At 40.5% G+C, this 21,436-nt stretch overlaps 1 protein-coding gene and 1 pseudogene across 1 annotated transcript; both read left to right on the top strand.

The window, feature by feature from the left end:
- The window catches only part of LOC111718752, a 61,028-nt pseudogene extending 48,234 nt beyond the window's left edge, over window positions 1-12,794 (top strand).
- On the top strand, window positions 12,723-20,995 carry LOC116421198 (zinc finger protein 69 homolog). Its single transcript, XM_031949535.1, has 4 exons — window positions 12,723-13,913; window positions 16,660-16,786; window positions 17,891-17,986; window positions 20,760-20,995. Exons 1-4 carry the CDS (start codon window positions 13,881-13,883, stop codon window positions 20,840-20,842), a joined length of 339 nt encoding a protein of 112 aa, XP_031805395.1. The 5' UTR covers window positions 12,723-13,880; the 3' UTR covers window positions 20,843-20,995.
- The last annotated feature ends 441 nt before the right edge of the window (window positions 20,996-21,436 follow it).

The raw sequence follows: 21,436 nt of genomic DNA, 5'->3' as shown, positions 1-21,436 counted from the left end.
AGAGAAAGAAACAGAGAGAGGTAGAAAGAAATAGAGAACAAAAGAGAGAAACAAAAAGAGGGATAGAGAAAGAAAACACCAACAGATGAGGAAATTGAGAGTGAGAAAGAAAAAAAAAAGTGATTCCAAGGGACAGCAAAGAGGGACAGTCACAGATATCAAAAAAGACAGAGCCAGATACAATGTCAGAAAGATAGAGAGAGAGACGGAGTGAGAGAGGAAAAGAGAGAAAGAAACAGTGAGAGCGAAATGAAAGAGAAGAGAGAGGAACAGTCAGAAAGAAAAAGAGAGAGCAAGCAAAAAACAGTGAGTGAAAAAAGACAGTCAGAAAAAGAGAAAAACAGAGAGGAGTAGAGAAGAGTGAGAGAGAGACACAAAATACAGCCGAGCCCCCATTGCCCTTTCCTGAGTCAATCTACATTCTAGAAGCCTCTGTTGCATTTTCTGACATGGGGTTCTGGGTCTTGTTCTCTCATCCTGTCTTCTCACTCTGTCTCTGGAACATTGAGCTTTCAGGTGCCCAACTTTACCACTCCTGAAAGCATTGGAAGTCTCCTGGAAGCCCTTTCCATGAGGGACTCCAGCCTTCCCATGTTCTGCATCATAGCCTGGGTGTAAAGGGCATTTGTGCCACTGTGGCGCAGCTCTTATGGTCTCCTCTAAAGGAGCATCTTTGTGTAGTCCCAGTATGATTCTTCTACAAACCTCATTAGCATTTTCTCTAGCAAGTTGTCGTATCATGATTCCTGTTGCTGCATTTTCACCAATAGTTCATATAACAGCTGTCTACAGACAGTTGGTAAACTAGCATAAACTTTTTTTACAGGAAAATTTTGAACCTCAGAGAGTATTCTTATAGCTTTATAGTTGAAGTGAAGGCTTCTGTGTTTGTGTTTGTTAGTTTATTTCTCTGAAACACCTAAGTTAAAATCCTTGATTCTTTGACCCATAAAAGCAAGGGAATAATAAATTGTACTGTAGTGAATGACTGCAGCTAAAACTAATGGCTACTTCATATCTACATGTGGACAATTCCCAAGACCAGGTAGTGAAAAATGTGCAACTAGTGGACATCAGTCAAATAAAATCTGGCTACAAACCATGTGTCTAGGGAGCAGCTGAAAGAAATTGTCTAATGGAGATCAGCTGAGAGCAAGCTTGGTAGGAGCAATATAATTGTTCAACCACAAACAATCACATGATTTCCATTTGTGCTTTGACAATACTTTTTCTTTGTTTGTTTCTCAAGTATGCTTTTTCTTCTTTTCTTTTTTATTATTATAGCTTTTTATTTACAAGATATATGTATGGGTAAATTTTCAGCATCTACCCATGCAAAACCTTCTGTTCCAACTTTTCCCCTCCAGTGTCTTTAATGCAACTTTTATATGACATTCTGAAAGGAGAGTCTGATTTAAACTAGCCTTATCAATGGACCACCACCCATAAAGGAGGCGATTTATAAGATCATTGTTCTTGTCTCTAAATCTAAAACAGCAAGGTAGGACTCCATGTGTCCCATAGAGGTCTCTTTAATAGACACAAAAAGTCCTTTTGTGATATTACATCAAAGTAGTAAAATTTTGGAATATGTATACAGGAAAAGGCCACAGAAAGTATTACCTAACTGTATTGAGATGCTGGGAGAACTTACTCTTGAGGCAGTGAAAAGAGCTTCTCATCCAACAGGGAAAAGACCCTTACTGTATTTGTTTATTTATTTATTATAGCCTTATTTACAGATATATGAATGGGTAATTTTTCAGCATTGACAATTACAAAACCTTCTGATCCAACTTTTTCCCTCCTTTTCCCTACCCTCTCCCCCAGATGGCAAGTAGACCAATACATGTTAAATATGGTAAAGTATATATTAAATATAATATATGGATATATAACCATACAGTTATTTTGCTGCACAAAAAGAATCAGACTTTGAAATAAAGTAAAATTAACCTAAGAAGGAAATAAAAAATGCAAGCAGACAAAAATGGAGGGATTGGAAATGCTAGGTAGTGGTTCACACTCATCTCCCAGAGTTCTTTTGCTGAAATATGTTCATCATAATTGATCATCATGTAGTATTGTTGTTAAAGTATATAGTTGAAGAATATAATGATCTCCTAGTCCTACTCATTTCACTCAGCATCAGTTCACGTAAGTCTTTCCAAGCCTTTCTGAAATCTTCCGGCTGGTCATTTTTTACAGAACAATAATATTCCATAAACATTCATATACCACAATTTATTCAGCATTCTCCAATTGATGGGCATCCACTAATTTCCAGTTTCTAGCCACTACAACGAGGGCTGCCACAAACATTTTACACATATGGGTCCCTATCACTTCCAGGAGCTAGAGAAGTGATGATGCAGACTTACTGGCTGTTAGAATTCTTACTGGAATTGATAGAAACAATGCTTATGTAATTGGTTCCACATAACGCTCACACCTTTAAGAGAGTTTACACATTAGAGGTCACACTTTAGAGTTCACACCTTTAGAGAGCTTTATATAAGCTAGAAGCCTCCAGGAAGAAGAGTCAAGAGTCACAAGAAGTGACAAGTCAAGAGTAAGTTGAGGAGATTGAGAGCCAGGATTCTGAGAGAGCTGGAGGTAAGCTTGCAGAGGCAAAGGACTATCAACAAGAGCTCTTGGAACCAAGGAAAGCTAACTGGGCTATTTTGGAAGAGATAATAAAGGACTAGATTTTAACTCCTGGATGCATTAGAGGTTATTGATCAGAACTGAAACTAAGGCTGCCTCCAGAAGCTGCTCCAAGAAATCTGCTTTCCAGAGAACGATCATATTTTAGAGAAGAAGAGAACACTACAATTGGCCACAGGCGTGTTGTGCTCAATGGGCTACACTGAGCCCCCATTCTACAGGCTTGCTCCTTCCCTGGCTGTCCCATGTTATGGTATAGCCCCTTGCTAAGACAATTGTTGGGGAGCCTGTGCAAGGCACAAATGTCTTTACTGACACCACTAAGAACCACAAGGCCTCAACTTATCATGAGAGCTCAAGAAAGATTCCGGTGCTGGGGACTCCGAATGACTCCACCCAGGAAAATGGGCTTTTCTCTATTCTCCAGGCCTGTAGGAGTTACCCTGAGCCCATTCACCCTGTATCAGACAGCTCACATGCTGTCCAGGTACTCAGAGACGGTGAGGATACTGTCCTACAACCTCAAAACTCTCCAATTGCCAGCCTTCTGACTGAGTTGCAGCTGATTTGGGCTTATTGGATCAAACATGTTTCCTTTCCCATCCTCTCTCTTGTAACTTTGTATTGTTACTTCTACTCTTACATGTTTTATACGTATACGTATTTTTGAAAAATCTCTACAGGTGCTTAAGGCATAAACATAAGACCACTCAGCCTTATTAATAAGAAGGGGGATAGGTTAGGGACATTTCTGTCCCTGAGAATTGCCATGTACCCCATGACAGCGGGTAGGAAGGTAAAAAGGGGCTAGGCCTCTGAGGCAGGAGGTTGTCTGGCAAGAGTTACAGAAACTACTAATAGGTTCCTTTAGATGGGGGGAGGGGTGCCCTCTTGGTAGATCTCTATCTAGGACCCAGCACTAACTCCAGGTGTCTCCCTTCTGTGGATCCACCTGTGCAGCGCTGAGTGGGCTGGGCACAGGGTAATCCCAGAGGAGTGTGAATATAAAGCTTTGAGTCTATGAGAGAGAGACAGACAGACAGACAGACAGACACAGGCACATACACACACACATGCTCTTGGACTCTCTTGCTCTTGTTTTCTGCTAACCCCTCCTGAAATTACCAATAAAAAAAAGTCTGTTTTCCACCTCAAGATCAGCTCATCTCCCTGTGTATCCGAGAGTATCACAAAGAGTGGTATGTATGGCCCTGGCAGTCTAGCATAGTGTGCACAGACAGTCCAGCACACAAGAGAAAAGGAAAGATTTAGAAATCCTTTGGAATTTCAAACAGTCTAAAAGAGCAATGAATTTCTCAATTGTTCAGATGTGAAATAACTGAATGAAGTAAATAAAACATGAAATATGGATTACCCATATACCACAAATAAAGATGTGGTAAAGAAGAAATCAAAATGAATTTTTTAAAAAATGGAACAGCAATTTTTATACAAGTTGTTCCCAAATATCAGAATCTCTGATGAAGTGAATCTTATGTTTGTAGTGGAAATGGAAGAAAATGACAAGGAAAACCATCAAAATCCAAGTGCATTGGCCAGACTGCTGTTGTATATATATAGATAGCTGGAAATATGGATGACCTCTCCCAAGTATCAGAGTATTCTCAGATCTGACCTGCCTCTCTATATATGGTCCATCCATATATGGTTGGCCTCTCAATTGATTTTCATGATTCTTGTCCTCCCAAGATTCTACAGTTTGTAGGGGTCTCTTTAGAGTATTTTTTTTAATAAAGAGATGGGAAAGTAGTTTCCTCCTGAATTGTTGTTTAATTGATGAAAAAAGTCTCCATTCTAAATGTTCTTTTCTGTAATGAAATAATATAATTGAATAAAGAAATGAAAGCCATTATAAATAAAGGCATGTTTTGTCCATGACAACATCATGTCCAGAGTGACCTCAGGGGTTTAGTAGAACAACAGATAATAGTACTTCATTTGGATAGAAACTGTCTCCTATCACTCAGTGCAGTCTAGATTCTGATGAATATCTCTTTAGAATCCTTTTCATGTTTTCATAAGATAAAACTTTATTCCAGATTCCCAGAAAACAAAATATATCTCTTTTCTTTAACTTTGTTCTCTTTTAAGTGATGACATATAACTTAATGTTCTCCCAGAGAATTTAGGGTTACAGTTAGGGTTAGAGTTAGCTCTTCATGAACTCTTTGAAGCATTGTGTTCAGAACTTATCATTTATATCAGTTCTGCTGAGGAAAAAATTTTTCACCACCCTCTTGCTCTCTTCCACAGATCCATCTATTTCATAGATAAAACACAAAATTTCTTCCCAATTCCACAAGGAGATTCATTTCATGATAAGACAATTCTTAGCTTTATTGCAATTCCTCCTAAAAATGCTTTTTCTCAAAATTCAATCAGTGTCTTAATGACAACAAGAGTTGCCTCTGGCAGATAGCAGACTGGATTAAAAGTCAGAATCCTATAATATGTTGTTTATAAGAAACACACTTGAAGCAGCATAATACCTACAGAGTAAAGGTAAAAGGCTGGAGCAGAATCTACTATGTTTCAAGTGAAGTTAAAAAAGCAGGGGGAGCCTTAGATCAAGCAAAAGCAAAATTGATTAAATTAAAAGAGATAAGGAAGGGCACTATATCTTGCTAAAAGTAGCATAGACAATGAAGCAATATCAATACTAAACATATATGTACCAAGTGGTATAGCATCTAAATTCCGAAAGAAGTCAAGAGAGCTGCAAGAAGAAACAGACAGCAAAATTGTAATAGTGGGAGATCTCAACCTTGTACTCTCAGAACTAGATAAATAAAACCACAAAACAAATAAGAAAGAAGTTGAAGAGGTAAATAGAACACTAGAAAAGTTAGGTATGATAGAGCTTAGGAGAAAACTAAATGGAGACAGAAAGAAGTACACTCTCTTCTTGGTAGTTCATGGAACTTATACAAAAACTGACCATATAATAGCACATAAAGACCTTAAATTCAAATGCAGAAAGGCAGAAATAGTAAATGCATCCTTTTCAGATCACAATGCAATAAAAATTACATTCAATACAAAGCCAGGGGAAAATGGACCAAAAGAAATTGGAAACTAAATAATCTCATCCTAAAGAATAAAGGGTGAAACACCAAATCATAGACACAATTAATAATTTCATTCAAGAGAATGACAATAATGAGAAAACAAACAAAAATTTGAGGAATGCAGCCAAAGCAGTAATAAGGGGAAATTTTATATCACTAAATACTTACTTGCATAAAATAGAGAAAGAAAAGATCAATCAGTTGGACTTGCAAATAAAAAAGTTAGAAAAAGAGCAAATTTAAAACCCCAGTCAATTACCAAACTTGAAATTCTAAAAATAAAAGGTTTAATAAATTGGAAAGTAAAAAAAAAAAATTGAATTAATAAATAAAACTAAGAGTTGGTTTTATAAAACAACAACAACAACAACAACAACAAAATAGCTAAGCCTTTTGTTAATTTGATTAGGAAAATCAAATTGTTAGTCTCAAAAATGAAAAGGGAGAACTTTCCATCAATGAAGAGCAAATCAGAGCAATAATTCAGAGTTACTTTGGCTAACTTTATGCCAATAAATTTGATAACCTAAATGAAATGGATGAATACCTTCAAAAATATACATTAGCCAGATTAACAGAGGAAGAAGTAAATTGGTTAAATAGTACCATTTTAAAAAAAAGAAATAGAACAAGCTATTAGTCAACTCCCTCAGAAAAAAATCCCAGGACCAGATGGGTTTATTTAATGTGAATTCTACCAAAAATTCAAAGAACAATTAACTCCAATCCTATATAAACTATTTGGAAAAATAGGGATTGAAGAAGTTTTACCAAATTCCTTTTAGGTATCATGATACTGATACCTAAACCAGGTAGAATGAAAACAGAAAGAAAATTATAGCCCAATCTCCTTAATTAATAGTGATGCAAAAATCTTAGATAAACATTGGCAAAATGTTTAAAGAAAATCATCCCCAGGATAATACACCATGACCAAGTAGGATTTATACCAGGAATGCAGGGGTGGTTCAATATTGGGGAAACTATTAACATAATTGACTATAACAATAACCAAATTAACAAAAGTCATATGACCACCTCAATATATACAGAAAAAGCATTTGATAAACTCCAACAACCATTCCTATTAAAAACACTAGAGATTATAGAAATAAATGGACTTTTCCTTAAAATAGTCAGTAGCATCTATTTAAAACCATCAGTAAGCATCATGTGTAATGGTGATAAACTGGAATTATTCCCAATAAAATCAGGAGTGAAACAAGGTGGCCCACTATCACCATTACTATTCAGTATTGTATTAGAAATGTTAGCTTCTGCAATAAGAGATGAAAAAGAAATTAAAGGAATTAGAGTAGGTAATGAGGAACCAAATTATAGCTTTTCACAGATGTTATGATGGTATACTTAAAGAACCTCAGAGATTCTACTAAAAAGCTATTAGAAATAATCCATAACTTTAGCAAAGTTGCAGGATACAAAATAAATCCACATAAATCCTCAGGATTTTTATACATCACTACAAAATACAACAGCAACACATACAAAGAGAAATTCCATTTAAAATAACTGTTGATAATATAAAATATTTGGGAATCTATATCTACCAAGGGAAAGTCAGGAACTATATGAGCAAAACTTCAAAACACTTTCCACACAAATAAAGTCAGATCTAAACAATTGGAAAAATATTAAGTGGATCCACAAATATATGGATAGTTTTAGCAAATATATTAAAGATGGAATACTACCTAAACTAATCTATTTATTTAGTCCTATACTAATCAGACTCCCAAGAACTAATGATCTAGAAAAAATAACAACAAAATTCATTTGCAAGAACAAAAGGTCAAGAATTTCAAGGGAACTAATGAAATTTTTAAAAATCAAATAAGCATGGCCTAGCTGTATCTGATCTAAAACTATATTATAAAGCAACAGTCATCAAAACCATGTGGTATTAGCTAAGAAATGGACTAATTGATCAGTGGAATAGGTCAGGTTCACAGAACAAAATAGTCAATAACTATAGCAATCTAGTGTTTGACAAACCCAAAGAGCCCAACTTTGGGGATAAGAATTCACTATTTGACAAAACCGGCTGGGAAAATTGGAAATTAGTATGGCAGAAACTAGGCATGGAGCCGCGCTTAACACTGTACACTAAGATAAGATCAAAATGGATTCATGATCTAGGCATAAAAAATGAGATTATAAATAAATTAAAAGAATATAGGATATTTTCCTCTCAGATCTGTGGAGTAGGAAGGAATTTGTGACCAAAGAAGAACTAGAGCACATCATTGATCACAAAATAGAAAATTTGATTATATCAAATGGAAAAGTTTTTGTACAAAAAAACTAATGCAGACAAGATTAGAAGGGAAGCAATAAACTGGGGAGTTTGCAGTCAAAGGTTCTGATAAAGGCCTCATTTCCAAAATATATAGAGAATTAGAGAATTGACTCTAATTTATAAGAAATCAAGCTATTCTCCAATTGATAAATGCTCAAAGGACATGAACAATTTTTAGATAATGAAATTGAAACTATTTTCACCCACATGAAAAGGTGTTCCAAATTATTATAGATCAGAGAAATGCAAATTAAGACAACTTTGAGATAAGACTACACACATGTCAGATTGACTAAGATGACAGGAAAAGATAATGACAAATGTTGGAAGAGATGTGGGAAAACTGGGACACTGATACATTGGTGGTGGAGTTGTGAACAGATCCAACCATTCTAGAAAGCAGTTTGGAACTATACTCAAAAAGTTATCAAACTGTGTACACCCTTTGATCCAGCAGTGTTACTACTGGGCTTATATCCCAAATAGATATCAAAGAAGGGAAAGGGACCTGTAGGTGATAAAATGTTTGTGGCAGCCCTTTTCATAGTGGCAAGAAATTGGAAATTGAATAGATGCCCATCAATTGGAGAATGGCTAAATAAATTGTGGTACATGAATATTATGGAATATTATTGTTTTGTAAGAAATGACCAGCAGGATGAAAACAGAGAGGCCTGGAGAGACTTACATGAACTGATGCTAAATGAAATGAGCAGAAGCAGTAGATCATTATATACTTTAACAACAATACCATATGAGTATCAATTCTGATGGCTTAGCTCTCTTCAACAATCAGAGGATCCAAACCAGTTCCAATCGATCAGTAATGAGCAGAACCAGCTACACCCAATAAAAGAACACTGGGAAATGAGTGTGCAACACAACATAGCATTTGCACTCTTTCTGTTATTGGTTGCTTCCATTTCTGTTTTTCTTTCCAAGTTATTTTTACCTTGTTTCTAAATCTGATTTTTCTTGTGCAACAAGAGAACTGTATAAATATATATACATATATTGCATTTAACATATACTTTAACATATTTAACATGTAGGGAACTACTTGCCACCTACGGGAGGGGAAAAGTTGGAACAGAAGTTTTTGCAAAGTTCAAGGCTGAAAAATTACCCATGCATATGTTTTGTAATAAGAAGCTATAATAATAATAAAAAAAAATTAGTTGCCTCTGACATCCATAAATGTGATGACCCTTGAGCAAATCATTTCTCTGAGCTTCAGTATCTTCCTGTAAATTGGAGAAGGTTGGACTCTGAAGTGCCTTTCACTTCTATATCTCATGACTTTTGGTGGTTTAAGAATTGATGACATTCAAAGACCTGGCTATGGACTGCATTCAGGAGGGGTGGGGCCTAAACAACCTTTGTATCTATTTTGAAAAAAACAAATAAATAACATTTAAAAATAAATTTGGAAAAAATAAATGAAAATATTTTGAAACATATTAAAAATAATTATACAGCAGAATAATGTGGCATATTCTATTTTGGGTTTAATAAGCACTAATTGTTATGGGCCAGAACTATACACTTGAAACAAGGATTCTTACAAGATGCTAAGTCAGTGGAATTGATAAGACAATGGTTATCTACTTTAGCATGGTGATTAATAGTTCTCTAATTCAGTACCTGTAGTATTTAATATAGTTCTACAAGATTGATACCTAGTCTACAAGATACACACCTATGATAATGTAATTATAATAGCGTATATAAGCTGGGACAAACTCAGCCAGATTATAAAATATTTCTCAGCAGGGGTGTCCTGGGCTGATCAATGAATCTGTTTCCCCATCTGTAACATGAGAAGGTGCACTCGATGGCCTGGTAGGTCCCTTCCAGTGATCCTCTAGGATCCTATAAGAAGTCACTGTTTGGGATTTGGGGGCTTGAAATTCTCCTGAAAGAGTCCAAAGGGATGAGGTGATCCAAGATGAGCTTATTTCTTCAAGTCGGCAAACACTGAAGGGCCTGCAAATGCCAGGCTCTGGGCTAAGCACCAGGAGCATAAGGAGGTTTGAGGAACCTCCCCTGGTGTCACGGAGGTCACAGACTGGTGGGGCAGACAACACATCAACAATGAGATAGAAACGCGCTGTGCACAGGATAAACTGGAACTAAATGGAGTGACTTACTAACCACGAGTTAGGGATGATGATTATGGTTTAAGGAGAGTAGAATTTTGGGAGGGAATAGTCACAATCCAATAAAATAATGGCTAGAGAAGGGAGTAGTATGTATAGAGGGGGACAGAGGAATTCTGATCCAAGGACATTTAATTCTTCTTCCTTGTTCTTATTCCTCATCATATCTAATGCTTGTGTGGGAAAAGGTGAAGAACTTACAGATTCTAAAGTAGATCCAGCCTTATAGGCCTCAGTTTCAGCTTCTCCGGAGTCATGTGATTTTAGATAAGGCCTGGACTACATTCCATTGTCCCACCAAGGGAGTGGCGGAAGAAGCTGTATATCACCTTGTCTACTACATTCCATTGACCAACTAGGGGGACACTTGACTTATGTGACCACTCACAACATACAGAGGGTGGGATTTTGCAGGTTCTTTGTCTGAAACATATAAAAGCTGTAAGCATTTTAAAGGCTCTGGCCCTATCCTGCTGCAGAATTTTGCTGGCAGACCAGGGTGGGGTCCACATCTCCAGATTCTAATAAATAATTCTGCTTTCTATGAGAGATCTCTGAGTAGTCAATTTGGATAGGTCTTTTTGTCTCAAACATGCTGAATTTTAAGAATAGTTTGCCTTAAGGTCTGGTCTGCTTGTAGAGGGTCAAAGGTCATAATTACTTAGGAAAAATTAAATACAATGCAGTCATGATTGGAGATGAGGTGAGATCTTTCAAGACAGTGTGAAAATCAAGTAAGGCTTCATGTACTTCAGAGTTTGAGTAGGCCCGAAGGACTTTGAGCATTGATCTAACCGCATACCTAAATCCCCTTCCTGCTATCCTCCCATGACATCATTTTCTCCCTATTTCAGTCAAATATGGGCAGCTATGTACTTATTGGTCAAGTTCAAGCTCTTGGATAGTTCCCTGTTTAGAATGTGAGACCCTCAGCCAATAAGGATGAGGGTCAGTGGTGGGAGGGGGTATTTGCCTTAGGGATTTGTTATGCCACAGTTCCCTTTTAATGTCATGACCCAGTTTCCCTAATTGTCCTATTTAGTTACTTTGCCTCAAGTTATAACCCTTCCCTCTTAATGTTTGATGACATAAAGGTTTTATATCTTTAGGCTATAATCATTCCTTCTTAATGTTTGACCAGGTAAAGGGTTAGGGTTATCAGTAACTTCTCCAGTACCTCCCTCCACTGTGTCATCCTAGGGGCCTCCCCCATCAGGCTATCCCCATTCGGGTTCCTCCCCCATTACGTCATTGTTCTGGTTACCCTGTAAAAATCTTGCTGTCCTGATACTCGGGGCTGGATTCTTTGAGACCACAGTCTCCTTCAGCCCTGGGACCAATCATGGAACCACGTGTTCCCAGTAAATCTCTCCATTTAATAAATTATTAAATTGTTCTCTAATCTCTGTCTTGCTCAGTTTCTCCGGCATAACCCTAAATGCCCAGCAGGAGGCGCTTCCTCCATCATCTGTCCCAGAACGCACAACACTTTGCTTTACTTCTGGAGATCTCTCCAGCTTTTTTGCTAAATGGGGACCCTCCCCATTTCTGAGCCTTACACGGCTACCAGTGGTGTATAACCGCCCCGCCCACCCCCATTTTCCCCAGAGCCTTTTGCTTCCAGACGTTCCGGGGAGGGGAGGGTGTTTCTCCAAGAGGAGGAGGGGCGAGTGGGGAGGGAGGAAGTGACGGGGCCGCAGGGGAGGAGGAGCTCTCAGAGAGGAGCAGCCTGGCGGGGAAGGGGGAGGGGGAAGGGGGTGTTGCGCAGGCGCGATCTGAGCACTGAGGAGGACTTGGGAGTCGGGGAGGAGTTTAGGACCGAAGATCTTTGCGTGTTGGGGGCAGGACTAAGGGAGGAGCAGGCCCTGAAGCGTCCTAAAGTGCAGCCTACTGTGTGATTGGAGGAAAGGGCGCAAGCGTCCTAGGGGCAGGGGCAGGGCAGGGCTCGTGGGACCAGGAAGCCCCGCCCAGACCGACTGACAGGAAGCAGGAAGTGTGCGTGAGACCGCTCTCCCTTCCCTGCAGCCACAGCGGCTCTGCCCTTTCTCACTGTTTCCGGGAGCTCGGTCTCTGCCCTTTCCCGGGACCACGCGACACTCAGGGCAGCCAAGGCCCGTGCTTGCCCCCCAGGTAGGTCTGAGCCCCGCCCCCTATGTCCGGGCTGCCCGGGCCTCTGGGTCTCCCCTTCCGAACTCGGGCTGCGCGACCTCCGGCCCCGCGGGGAGCGCCCCTTTCTGCCGCGGCTGCCTGTGGGTGAGCCCCCCACCCCTGACCTTTCCCAGTCGCTTCCCGCGCGTGCCCAGGTTTGCCCTTGGCTCCGTGTCCTCAGAAGTCCGGGAGTCCCAGTTTCAGCCCAAGCTCTCCCAGGAGTTCCCAGCTCCCCCGCAGCTCCCAGGCAGCCCCGGGACAGAGGCCTCGCGCTTTCCCAGGCTCACGGCCCGTCGGGAGCGCTCCTCTCCCTCCAGCGGCGCTGACCCCCCTGCCACGGACCACACTGGCCTGTCTGGCCTCCCGGACCCTGCTCCCCAAACCTCCTGCTTCCTCGGCCCCTCCTCTCTTTGAGCCCAGACCGGATTTGGTCTCCCAGGCTCTGGCTTCCCCTGAGCTGGCCCTGGGGGCTCCATTCCAGAGCCCTTCCCTTCTCCACCTTTTCCCTCCCTCCTACACAAAGCAGTCAGTCTATTGGCTGGAATGATAATGTGTGGGTTAGTTCTGTGGGAGGGAGGCTGAGGACCAGGAGGGGAGCTCTGACTCAGGAGCCTTGGAGGCTACTGGTCTCCTCCCCTCCGGACTCCCTCAGGCCCCTGTAGCTCTGGGCTCTCTGGAGAAGGATGGGGAGAGGAGGGAGGAGAAGAGGAGTAAAAGATGGAGGGGAGCAGCCTTCCTCTGCAGACCTCATACTTTCCAATCCTGACCCTCCTGCATTGATTTTTTATCCCCCCCCCTTAGGCAATTGGGGTTAAGTGACTTTCCCAGGGTCACACAGCCAGGGTTAAGGTGTTAATTTGGACTCGGGGCCTCCTGAATTCCGGCTGGTGTCTACCCACTGCCACCCCTAGTGCCCCCTCCTGCACTGGTGCAGTCTCTCCCCTGAGGACAAGACCAGGGCCTTGTAACTCCTGGAGGACCTCAGCTCCATGAATCCCCATAGGCTTTTCTCCTGCTTAGAAAGGAGGGGAAAGTCCTCTCCTCCTCTGGGATGTTTCTCCCTCTCCAGCTTCTTGTGAGCAAGGACTGGCCCAGGCAGGGATTGGGTCAAAGACAGACGCCCAAAGTGGGGTGAAATTAACACAGTTTTACTGTCAGGGCCCCAAAGACCAGTCTCCCAGGCTGTGCACACCACGGCAATCGGCCTGGGACCAGGATGAGGGAAAGCTGGGCTTTTCTATGCAAAGGTAAAGAAGGGAGGGGCTCTCCTGGAGCTCCTGGCCTTCTCTTGGTTTTCAGTGAGGCTTAGAATTAAATCCCCCAAGGTTAGGTGTGACCTCTGCTTGTGAGAGCATTGGCTATTGTCACTTCTGTGGGTCCTTCAAGGGTGGGAGCAACAGGACCCTGAGATTAAGACCAGGGACCAGAGGGAGGAACTTGGCAAAATGGAGTCACTTTGGTTGCTTTGCTACCTCCACAGGGAGCCAGGAGTCAGAGGCAATGGGCCCTGGGAGCCTGGGACCTCATCCTCAGGTGAGTGCACCCCGGACCTGACCATCAGCAGTCACAGCCTTTTCTATAGACAGGGAGGATGGGCTGTGGAGCTGGCAGGGCCCGATGGATGGGTCATTTCTTTACAAAAACGGGGAAACACAGTAGTAACAAGCGTGCCCTGCCCAGCTGATTCCTTGGACCCCTGGCTTCTAGGGCACTGAAATACACACACACACACACACCCTTTTGGGGGGGGTCATTACATTACAGAGGACTGAGGAGGTTCTCCACTTATTTCATCAGGAATCTCCATTCCCCAGGAATCAGATCTGCTCTCTTTGGGCCTGCCCATCCCCCCTCCCCACACAAGTCTCTCCTCCTCCTCTTGGTCTCCTGTGACCGTGCTCCCCTGAAGTTCCTGAAGCACAATTTCTCATGGTTACATCTAAATAATATGTCTCCCGTGTCAGCAACATGTCCTCCATGAAGCCTCAGGAACTGATTGATCAGTGTAATATTCTTCTCTAAAATGTAATATTCTCTATTTAACATCTACTGGTCATCCTGCCATCTAGGGGAGAGAATGGGAGGAAGGAGGGGAAAAATTGGAACAAAAGGTTTGGTAATTGTCAATGATGCAAAATTACTCATACATATAACTTGTAAATAAATAGCTATGGAAAAAAAATAAAGGGCGAAGGAAACATTTGAGGTAGTAAAATAAAATAAAATGTAATATTCTCAGGGAGCAGGTTTCCTGAGTGCTTCTTGGGGGAAACCTTCGTTTCAGTTCAGTAATCCCCAGAAGTGCAGCCAGAAGTTAAAAGTCCAAATCCTTTGTTGTGTCTTTGCAAGTCTTGTCTTCTTTCCTGGGGCCCGTTTAGCTTTCTTAGAGGCCTATCTCTCTCCTCGGTTCCGAGAGTTTAAGCTCCTGCCACCAGTCCTTTGTCTTCTCTGCTTCTGCCAGCTTCTTGAGGTCCTCCTGAATGTGTCTTGGTTTCTGTGGGGGAGGCAGGAGGACTGCCACCATAGTCTGTCTCTTCCCTAGTTTTCCCCGACTGCCTTCTCTGGCTTCTGAATCTCCTGGACTGAATCCTGGCTGAGGCTCCTACCTTATATATGCTCTTTTAAAGGTGTGAATCTTGTAGAATCATAGTAAGTACTAAGGACATGTACTGAACTAGAGAACTGTTAAGCACCATGGTAAGCAACCATTGTCTCTATCACTTTCACTGACAGCACCTTGCTTCAAGTTCTGGCCCATAACAAATGTTCCTATGTGTGTATATGGACATGTACACACACATACACACTCTTACACACATTAATACTAACCGAGATCCACCGTCTTACTTTTTCACCCTCTACTGAGAGTGAAATTCAAACCTCAGTAGAGGTTTTTGCTTCACAATTTACTTTTGACCATAAGATCATGTCCTTTGCCTTCTGTTATATTTTATTCCAAGTTTTCTGCTCCTTAATGAGAGTTGCTTCTAACATTGGGTCTGGTGCTAATGGTGGCTCCTTGGTACTTGATTGTATTGGACATTCTTTATGAAAGCTTTCAGAATGTTTCTGGTTCACTTTGCAGCTCTGCATTTTGGTGATGATTTCCTAGGAGGAAGTTGAGGTGGTTCGAGGAAGGTGCAGAGAGAAATCTGAGAATTTTTCTCTTGGCCATCAGGAGCTCTATTCACACAAGAGCACACAGACTAGTCATGCAAGAGGCTCCCAGGGCTACCAAAGGAAGCTGCCCATATCAGGAAATTTTGGTACTTGGCCAAGGCTCCTGGAGCTGGAATGGGATCAAGGATGTGGTCTTCTGTGACCTCTAAGATCATTGCTCTGTGGACTTTATCTGGGAAAGGAATGTGCTTTTAACTGCAAGGTTATGACAAGAATAGCTGAAAGCGCATTTCTGAAAAAAATTCAGGGCCTGTCTCACCAAAGTAACCTGTGCATTTTTTCTCTCCTTAGGATATAGGTGGGGACTTTAACAATTTCTTGCAGTCTTGTGTGTGGGCTGTTTTTTTCAGGGCATTCTGCTAGGACAATGACACTTAAGTTTTGCCTTGCTCCCTTTTCTCTGTGACTTGGTTACTTTGAGATGTCTTACATTTTCTTCCCTATATTAAAGTCTCTTGAATTTGGTTTAGTATTTGTTATTGTCTTAGGGCTCCCAATTGGTCTCTAAGTTTTTAGAGAGTTTTTTAGGCAATCTCAAAAACTATAAAAAAGCAATAAATTCCTCAAATATACAGAAGTGAAATAATAGATTAAAAGAAATAAATTATAAAATGTGGCTTATACATAGTCCATGATGAAGTCAGGGTAGCAATTCCTTGTTTGAAATAAACATGTGTAAAATTCACAATGGCTGTTCTCTTTGGCAAAAGCTGGTTTATTTAGGAGAAAAGGTTATAGATAAAAATGAATACGTAAAATAGGCACAAGGAGTGGGACATAGGAAATGCAGTTGGAAAAGCAGACAGGTTACCAAGGAAAAGACTGGAGGAATTCATTAAAGGGATATGCCACGTGGCCCTAGGATGCCATTCCATTATGTGTTCCATAAGTCATTTCTCAGCTTTATTTCAACTGATCCCAAATTCTATCAGTCTCTTAATGGCCACAGTTTAAGAGCTGACCCTGATTCTTAGAAAGCCTATGACCTTTGAGCAAATCCCTGCTCTGAGTTTCAGTCTCCTCCTATGAATTGAAGGGAGTTGGATTCTACTTCTGATGAGTCTTTCAGTTCCACATCTTATGACTTTTGATGGTTTAGGAGATGGTGACGTTCAAGGATGTGGCTGTGGATTTCAGTAAGGAGGAGTGGGGACTCTTGGAACCCTCCCAGAAGGAGCTGTACAAGGAGGTCATGGTGGAGAATGCCAGGAACCTGCTATCCCTGGGTAAGGGCACTTCCCTGATAATTTCAAGCCTGCAATGAATAGGAATATCTCTATTCCCGGCGGTGCAAGATTTGGGGATGGAGGAAAGAGAAGGGAATGTGCTGGTCTTTGCCTTGTATGATAGGACCTGAGTTTGCCCTTTGTTGTTCCTGAAGCTCTCTCTTACCCATTCCGGTGAAAGATTAAATCAGTGGAAGCATCTCAAACATGGAACTAATCTTAGGGTTACCTCTACGTGGACACAAATTTTGTCTGCCAAAATATATGTGTGTGTCTGTGTGTATATATATATATATATATATATATATATATATATATATATGTGTGTGTGTGTGTGTGTGTGTGTGTGTGTGTGTGTATATTTACATGTCTGTATTATTTATGTATGTATAAAAATTTTCTATGTAATGGCAGCCATCTCTAGGTTGAGGACAGGCAAAGTAAAGGGGAAAAAATTACTTAATAATTTTCTTGTCTATTTGAAATTAATAGAAAGTTGTACATTGTGGATTTACAGTTTCATGTGCATTCATCTTTTTTAATGTACTATGATATGGAAATGTTTGTTTATAAATTAAAAGTAAAACAAAATATTGTATCATTTTATCCTCATCTTAACTTTCCAAGTTAGAGTGATATTGTTATCCTCATTTGAGAGTTGAGGAAACTAAGGAAACAGAGTTTAATTGACTTGCCCAGAGGTACACAGTTAGTAATTGTCCAAGGCTCACTTCAAACTCAAGTACACTTGACTCTATGTCCAGGACTCTCCACTGAATAACCGGCTCTCTTTAAGTCATGGAAAATGGAAACTATGGAATGAGTCTATCCTTCTTTAAATAAGGTGTACTAAATTCAAGGTCCCTCTTGATTAGGCCTGAGGGTGTTCCCACCCAACAACTCTTTTTTACCCAGGTTTGGGATCAGAAGTTTCTACCAGAAGGGAGTCTCACAAGACAGGAGGTGGGAGGAAGGGCCTTTGGCTCTCTATCAGAGGCAGCTGTACAAATAGTGGGTATTTCCTGTCTTAGGTGACTTGCTGTACAAGCCCCAGTGGGTGAGTACTTCTCTCCATCTTCTTCTCTAACTGATTTCTGTGCCCAGGGCTTCCAGTTCTCAGAGAAGAGGTGACCTCTTATTTTGAGCAAAGGGAAGCACTGTGGATGCTGGACCAAGAAGGCTTGAGGAAATGCTCTCCAGGTGAGTGAGGTGAAAGCAGGGATATGAGAGCTGTGGAGAGGCTTCTGGGCTTCTAAACTGAGCATTTACGTCAGGATAAGTCCCAGAAGCCTTTCTGGGAGAAAGGCCAGATTTGGATTTCTTTGTTGGATATTTCTTGGCAGCAGTGTCCAGGGCTCCTCGGTGAACCTCGATTTCCCATCTACAAAATGAGTGGGTCACACGCCATGGCCCTGTAGGGCCCTTCCAGCGTGCATTTAGGGTTAGCGCTCATCTATGATCCTGTAAGAAGTCACTGTTAGGGATTTGAGGCAATGGAGCTCTCCTGAAATTGCCCCAAGGGATTAGGTTTGGGACATGAGCCATTTATTAGAACTTCTTCTAGTCAGTAAACAATTAAGGTCCTGCTACATGGCAGCCCTGGGCTAAACACCAGGAACACAAAGAGATATGAGGGGCAGACAATATACCAGCGACTGTGGAGAGACCCACTGTGCATCAGATAAACTGAATAATTTAGTGCCTCAGTACATCATTATTTGGTGAGGATCATAATGGTTTAAGAAGGAGAGCAGAACTGGGGAGGAAAGAGCCAAAGTGAAATAAAATAGCATTTATACAGCCCTGTGTGCCATTCTCTGTGTTGTCTTATTTTATCATCATGAGAATCTGAACTTAACTGCTATTATTATACCCATTTGACAGATAAAAAAACTGAATCTCACAGAGGTACCATAACTTGACCAGAAAATTAATGAAGTGGAAGTAAAACCCTGGGATTCCTGATTCAAGGCCCTATCCACATTTTGAAGCAGATATGATGAACATAGTCATATATGTATGGTATAGAAAACATGAGAATTGGACAAAAAATGGAGACATAGAAATTCATTTTTTAAACTCTAGGCAGTCAATGCAGTTGCTAATTACTATTAAAAAAGATTTATATTTTTATTGGCTCTTGACAAGTTTTGCACTAAATGACAAATGTACTCAAGGGTCAAATATTGCTTTATGTTGCTTTTCTATAATATATACATACTCACAGCCTTTGAAAGAATAGTAACTGAATCCCTACTAAATGACCAGAAACTGCCAGATAGAAGAAGAGTAACATAATCAGAGGAAACGTTCAAATTAGAAAATAAGCTGACACATGTCAATGAGCAGAATTTTAAGGTCTGATTTTCTGGAAAGGTTGTTGCCTTCCATGGTGATTTCATAGTGGCCTCTCCTGTCCCTGCCTCCTACCATGGTTTTCAAGTAGCCTGTCAGCACTGCTGCAGGAATGCAGACCCAGGTCACATCTTACTCAGGCAGTTAGAGATGGGGTTGCTAGGTAACCCAGGAATGAGAGAACTACACTGGTCCAGGGAGAGACAGGCCCAAAGGTCTTTGCACTCCTGTGGCCATTTGTATATGAATGTTCAACCTTCCTGTAATGCTGGGAATACTCTGATGTCAATTTGAGAGACCAAAAGTCTGTACTGCACTTAGAAGGAGCCAGAGTTTGATGGGATCACTGCACAGTCTTCCACAGCAGTGTGTGGGTGATTATGAGAGCTTGAAATCATTGAAAGATGAAAAATATGGTGAAAATATGCACATCTGTGGCGTCCCAGAGAACAGCTACCTGTATAACCAAATCAGAATTTATTTACCATTGAAGGTGGTAAGTGCTAAGACATTTGTGGGTCAGATCCCTTCAATCATTATCTCAATCCTTCAAGGGGTTTGTGAGCTTCTAAAAGGGAAAGGATTGCCATAGCGGAAGTCCCCTATCACAAGATGAGGAACTCAATTTTCTATATGAAACACATTTTCAGATGTGGATATTTTCATGCATTTTTTAAAAATTGTGTTAAGCTATGTAGGGGCACATAATCATCATTTTTGTTTTTATTTTTTTTCTGAGGCATTTGGGGTTAAGTGACTTGCCCAGGATCACACAGCCAGGAAGTGTTAAATGTCTGAGACCAGATTTGAACTCATTTCCTCCTGACTTCAGGACTGGTGCTCTATCCATTGGACCACCTAGCTTCCCCATGACAATTGTTTAAAAAAGAAATAACTCTTAGCTGTCTCAAAAAAAGTAATGTGTCAAAACAAAATCACTCTTGATATAAGTTATACTCAGGTATAAGTTAGAAATTGTATTGTTACAAATAACAAATAGTTTAGCCTTCTGAATATGACCTCAGATAATGTAATAGAAAAGAATAAAATTGAAAGTGATTATCATGGAAATTTGTTATAAGTTACAGGTAGGATTGATCATAAAATAATTTAGTATTTAGTATATATGCACCACATGACATATCTATGGAAAAAGCATTGAAAGTACAAATAATGAAAAGGAAAGGGAAAATTGAGGGTGCAAATCATTTGTCACGTACATGCAGAGCATGCCCATTCACAAGATATAAATCCTAGTCTATGCTGCTGGATTGAGGTCAAGTCCCTCAGCCATTCTGACCTGAATTATGCACCTCATCAGAATGAAGATATGTTCAGTGTTGTCACAGGTTATTGTGAGGTTCCACTGTAAGTGCATGAAGCTCCTTAAAAATAAATTATGTTTGGAATGTAAACTAATGAGATTTAAAGTGATTGCTTCTACCCATTTAGAATTTTCTCTTTGCCTAGGAAAAGAGAAAATAACTCATTTCTCTTGTGCTCACAGAGAAAAGGGATATATATATATATATATATATATATATATATGTCTGCATCTATGTTTACATTTATTTAATTACTGTTATCTATCTTTTCTTTTTCTTTTTTTGGAAAGCAGAGATCAGACTCAGACTGAAGAAAATTCCTGCAGAGCTAAGCTCATTCTATGTTCGAAACTCACAAGCAAAGACTCATGTATGATGGTCCCTCTAACTTTACTTGAGAGAAATCTGTGCATCACATGAGAGAATCCAGATTAAAGAGAGAGATTGTGGAGGAAACCAATGTGGAAAACGTTTTGTAAAAAGGAAACTCTCATTGTACATCAGAGAATCCACACTGGAAGGAAGTCTTATGTATGTAACCAATGTGGAAAGCTTTTATAAAAGAGGAAGACTTACTACACACCAGAGAATCCACACAGGAGAAAAACCTTATGAATGTAAACACTGTGGGAAGGCTTTTTCAAGAAAAGGAACTCTTACTGTACATCAGAGAACCCACACTGGAGAAAACCTTATGAATGTAACCAATGTGGAAAAGCTTTTACAAAAAGGACGGTCTTACTACACATCAGAGAATCCATACAGGGGAGAAACCTTACGTATGTAACCAGTGTGGAAAGACTTTTGCACAAAAGGTAGTTCTTACTGTACATCAGAGAACCCACACTGGAGAGAAACCTTATGAATGTAACCAGTGTGGAAAGGCTTTTGGACGGAAAGGAACTCTTACTACTCATCAGAGAATCCACACTGGAGTGAAACCTTATGAATGTAACCAGTGTGGAAAGGC

The sequence above is a fragment of the Sarcophilus harrisii genome, chromosome 2 (genome assembly GCF_902635505.1).
Source record: "Sarcophilus harrisii chromosome 2, mSarHar1.11, whole genome shotgun sequence".
NCBI classification, from domain to species: Eukaryota; Metazoa; Chordata; class Mammalia; order Dasyuromorphia; family Dasyuridae; genus Sarcophilus; species Sarcophilus harrisii.
The sequence above is the reverse complement of the archived record's forward strand: the minus strand, read 5'-3'. Positions and strand labels throughout refer to the sequence as shown.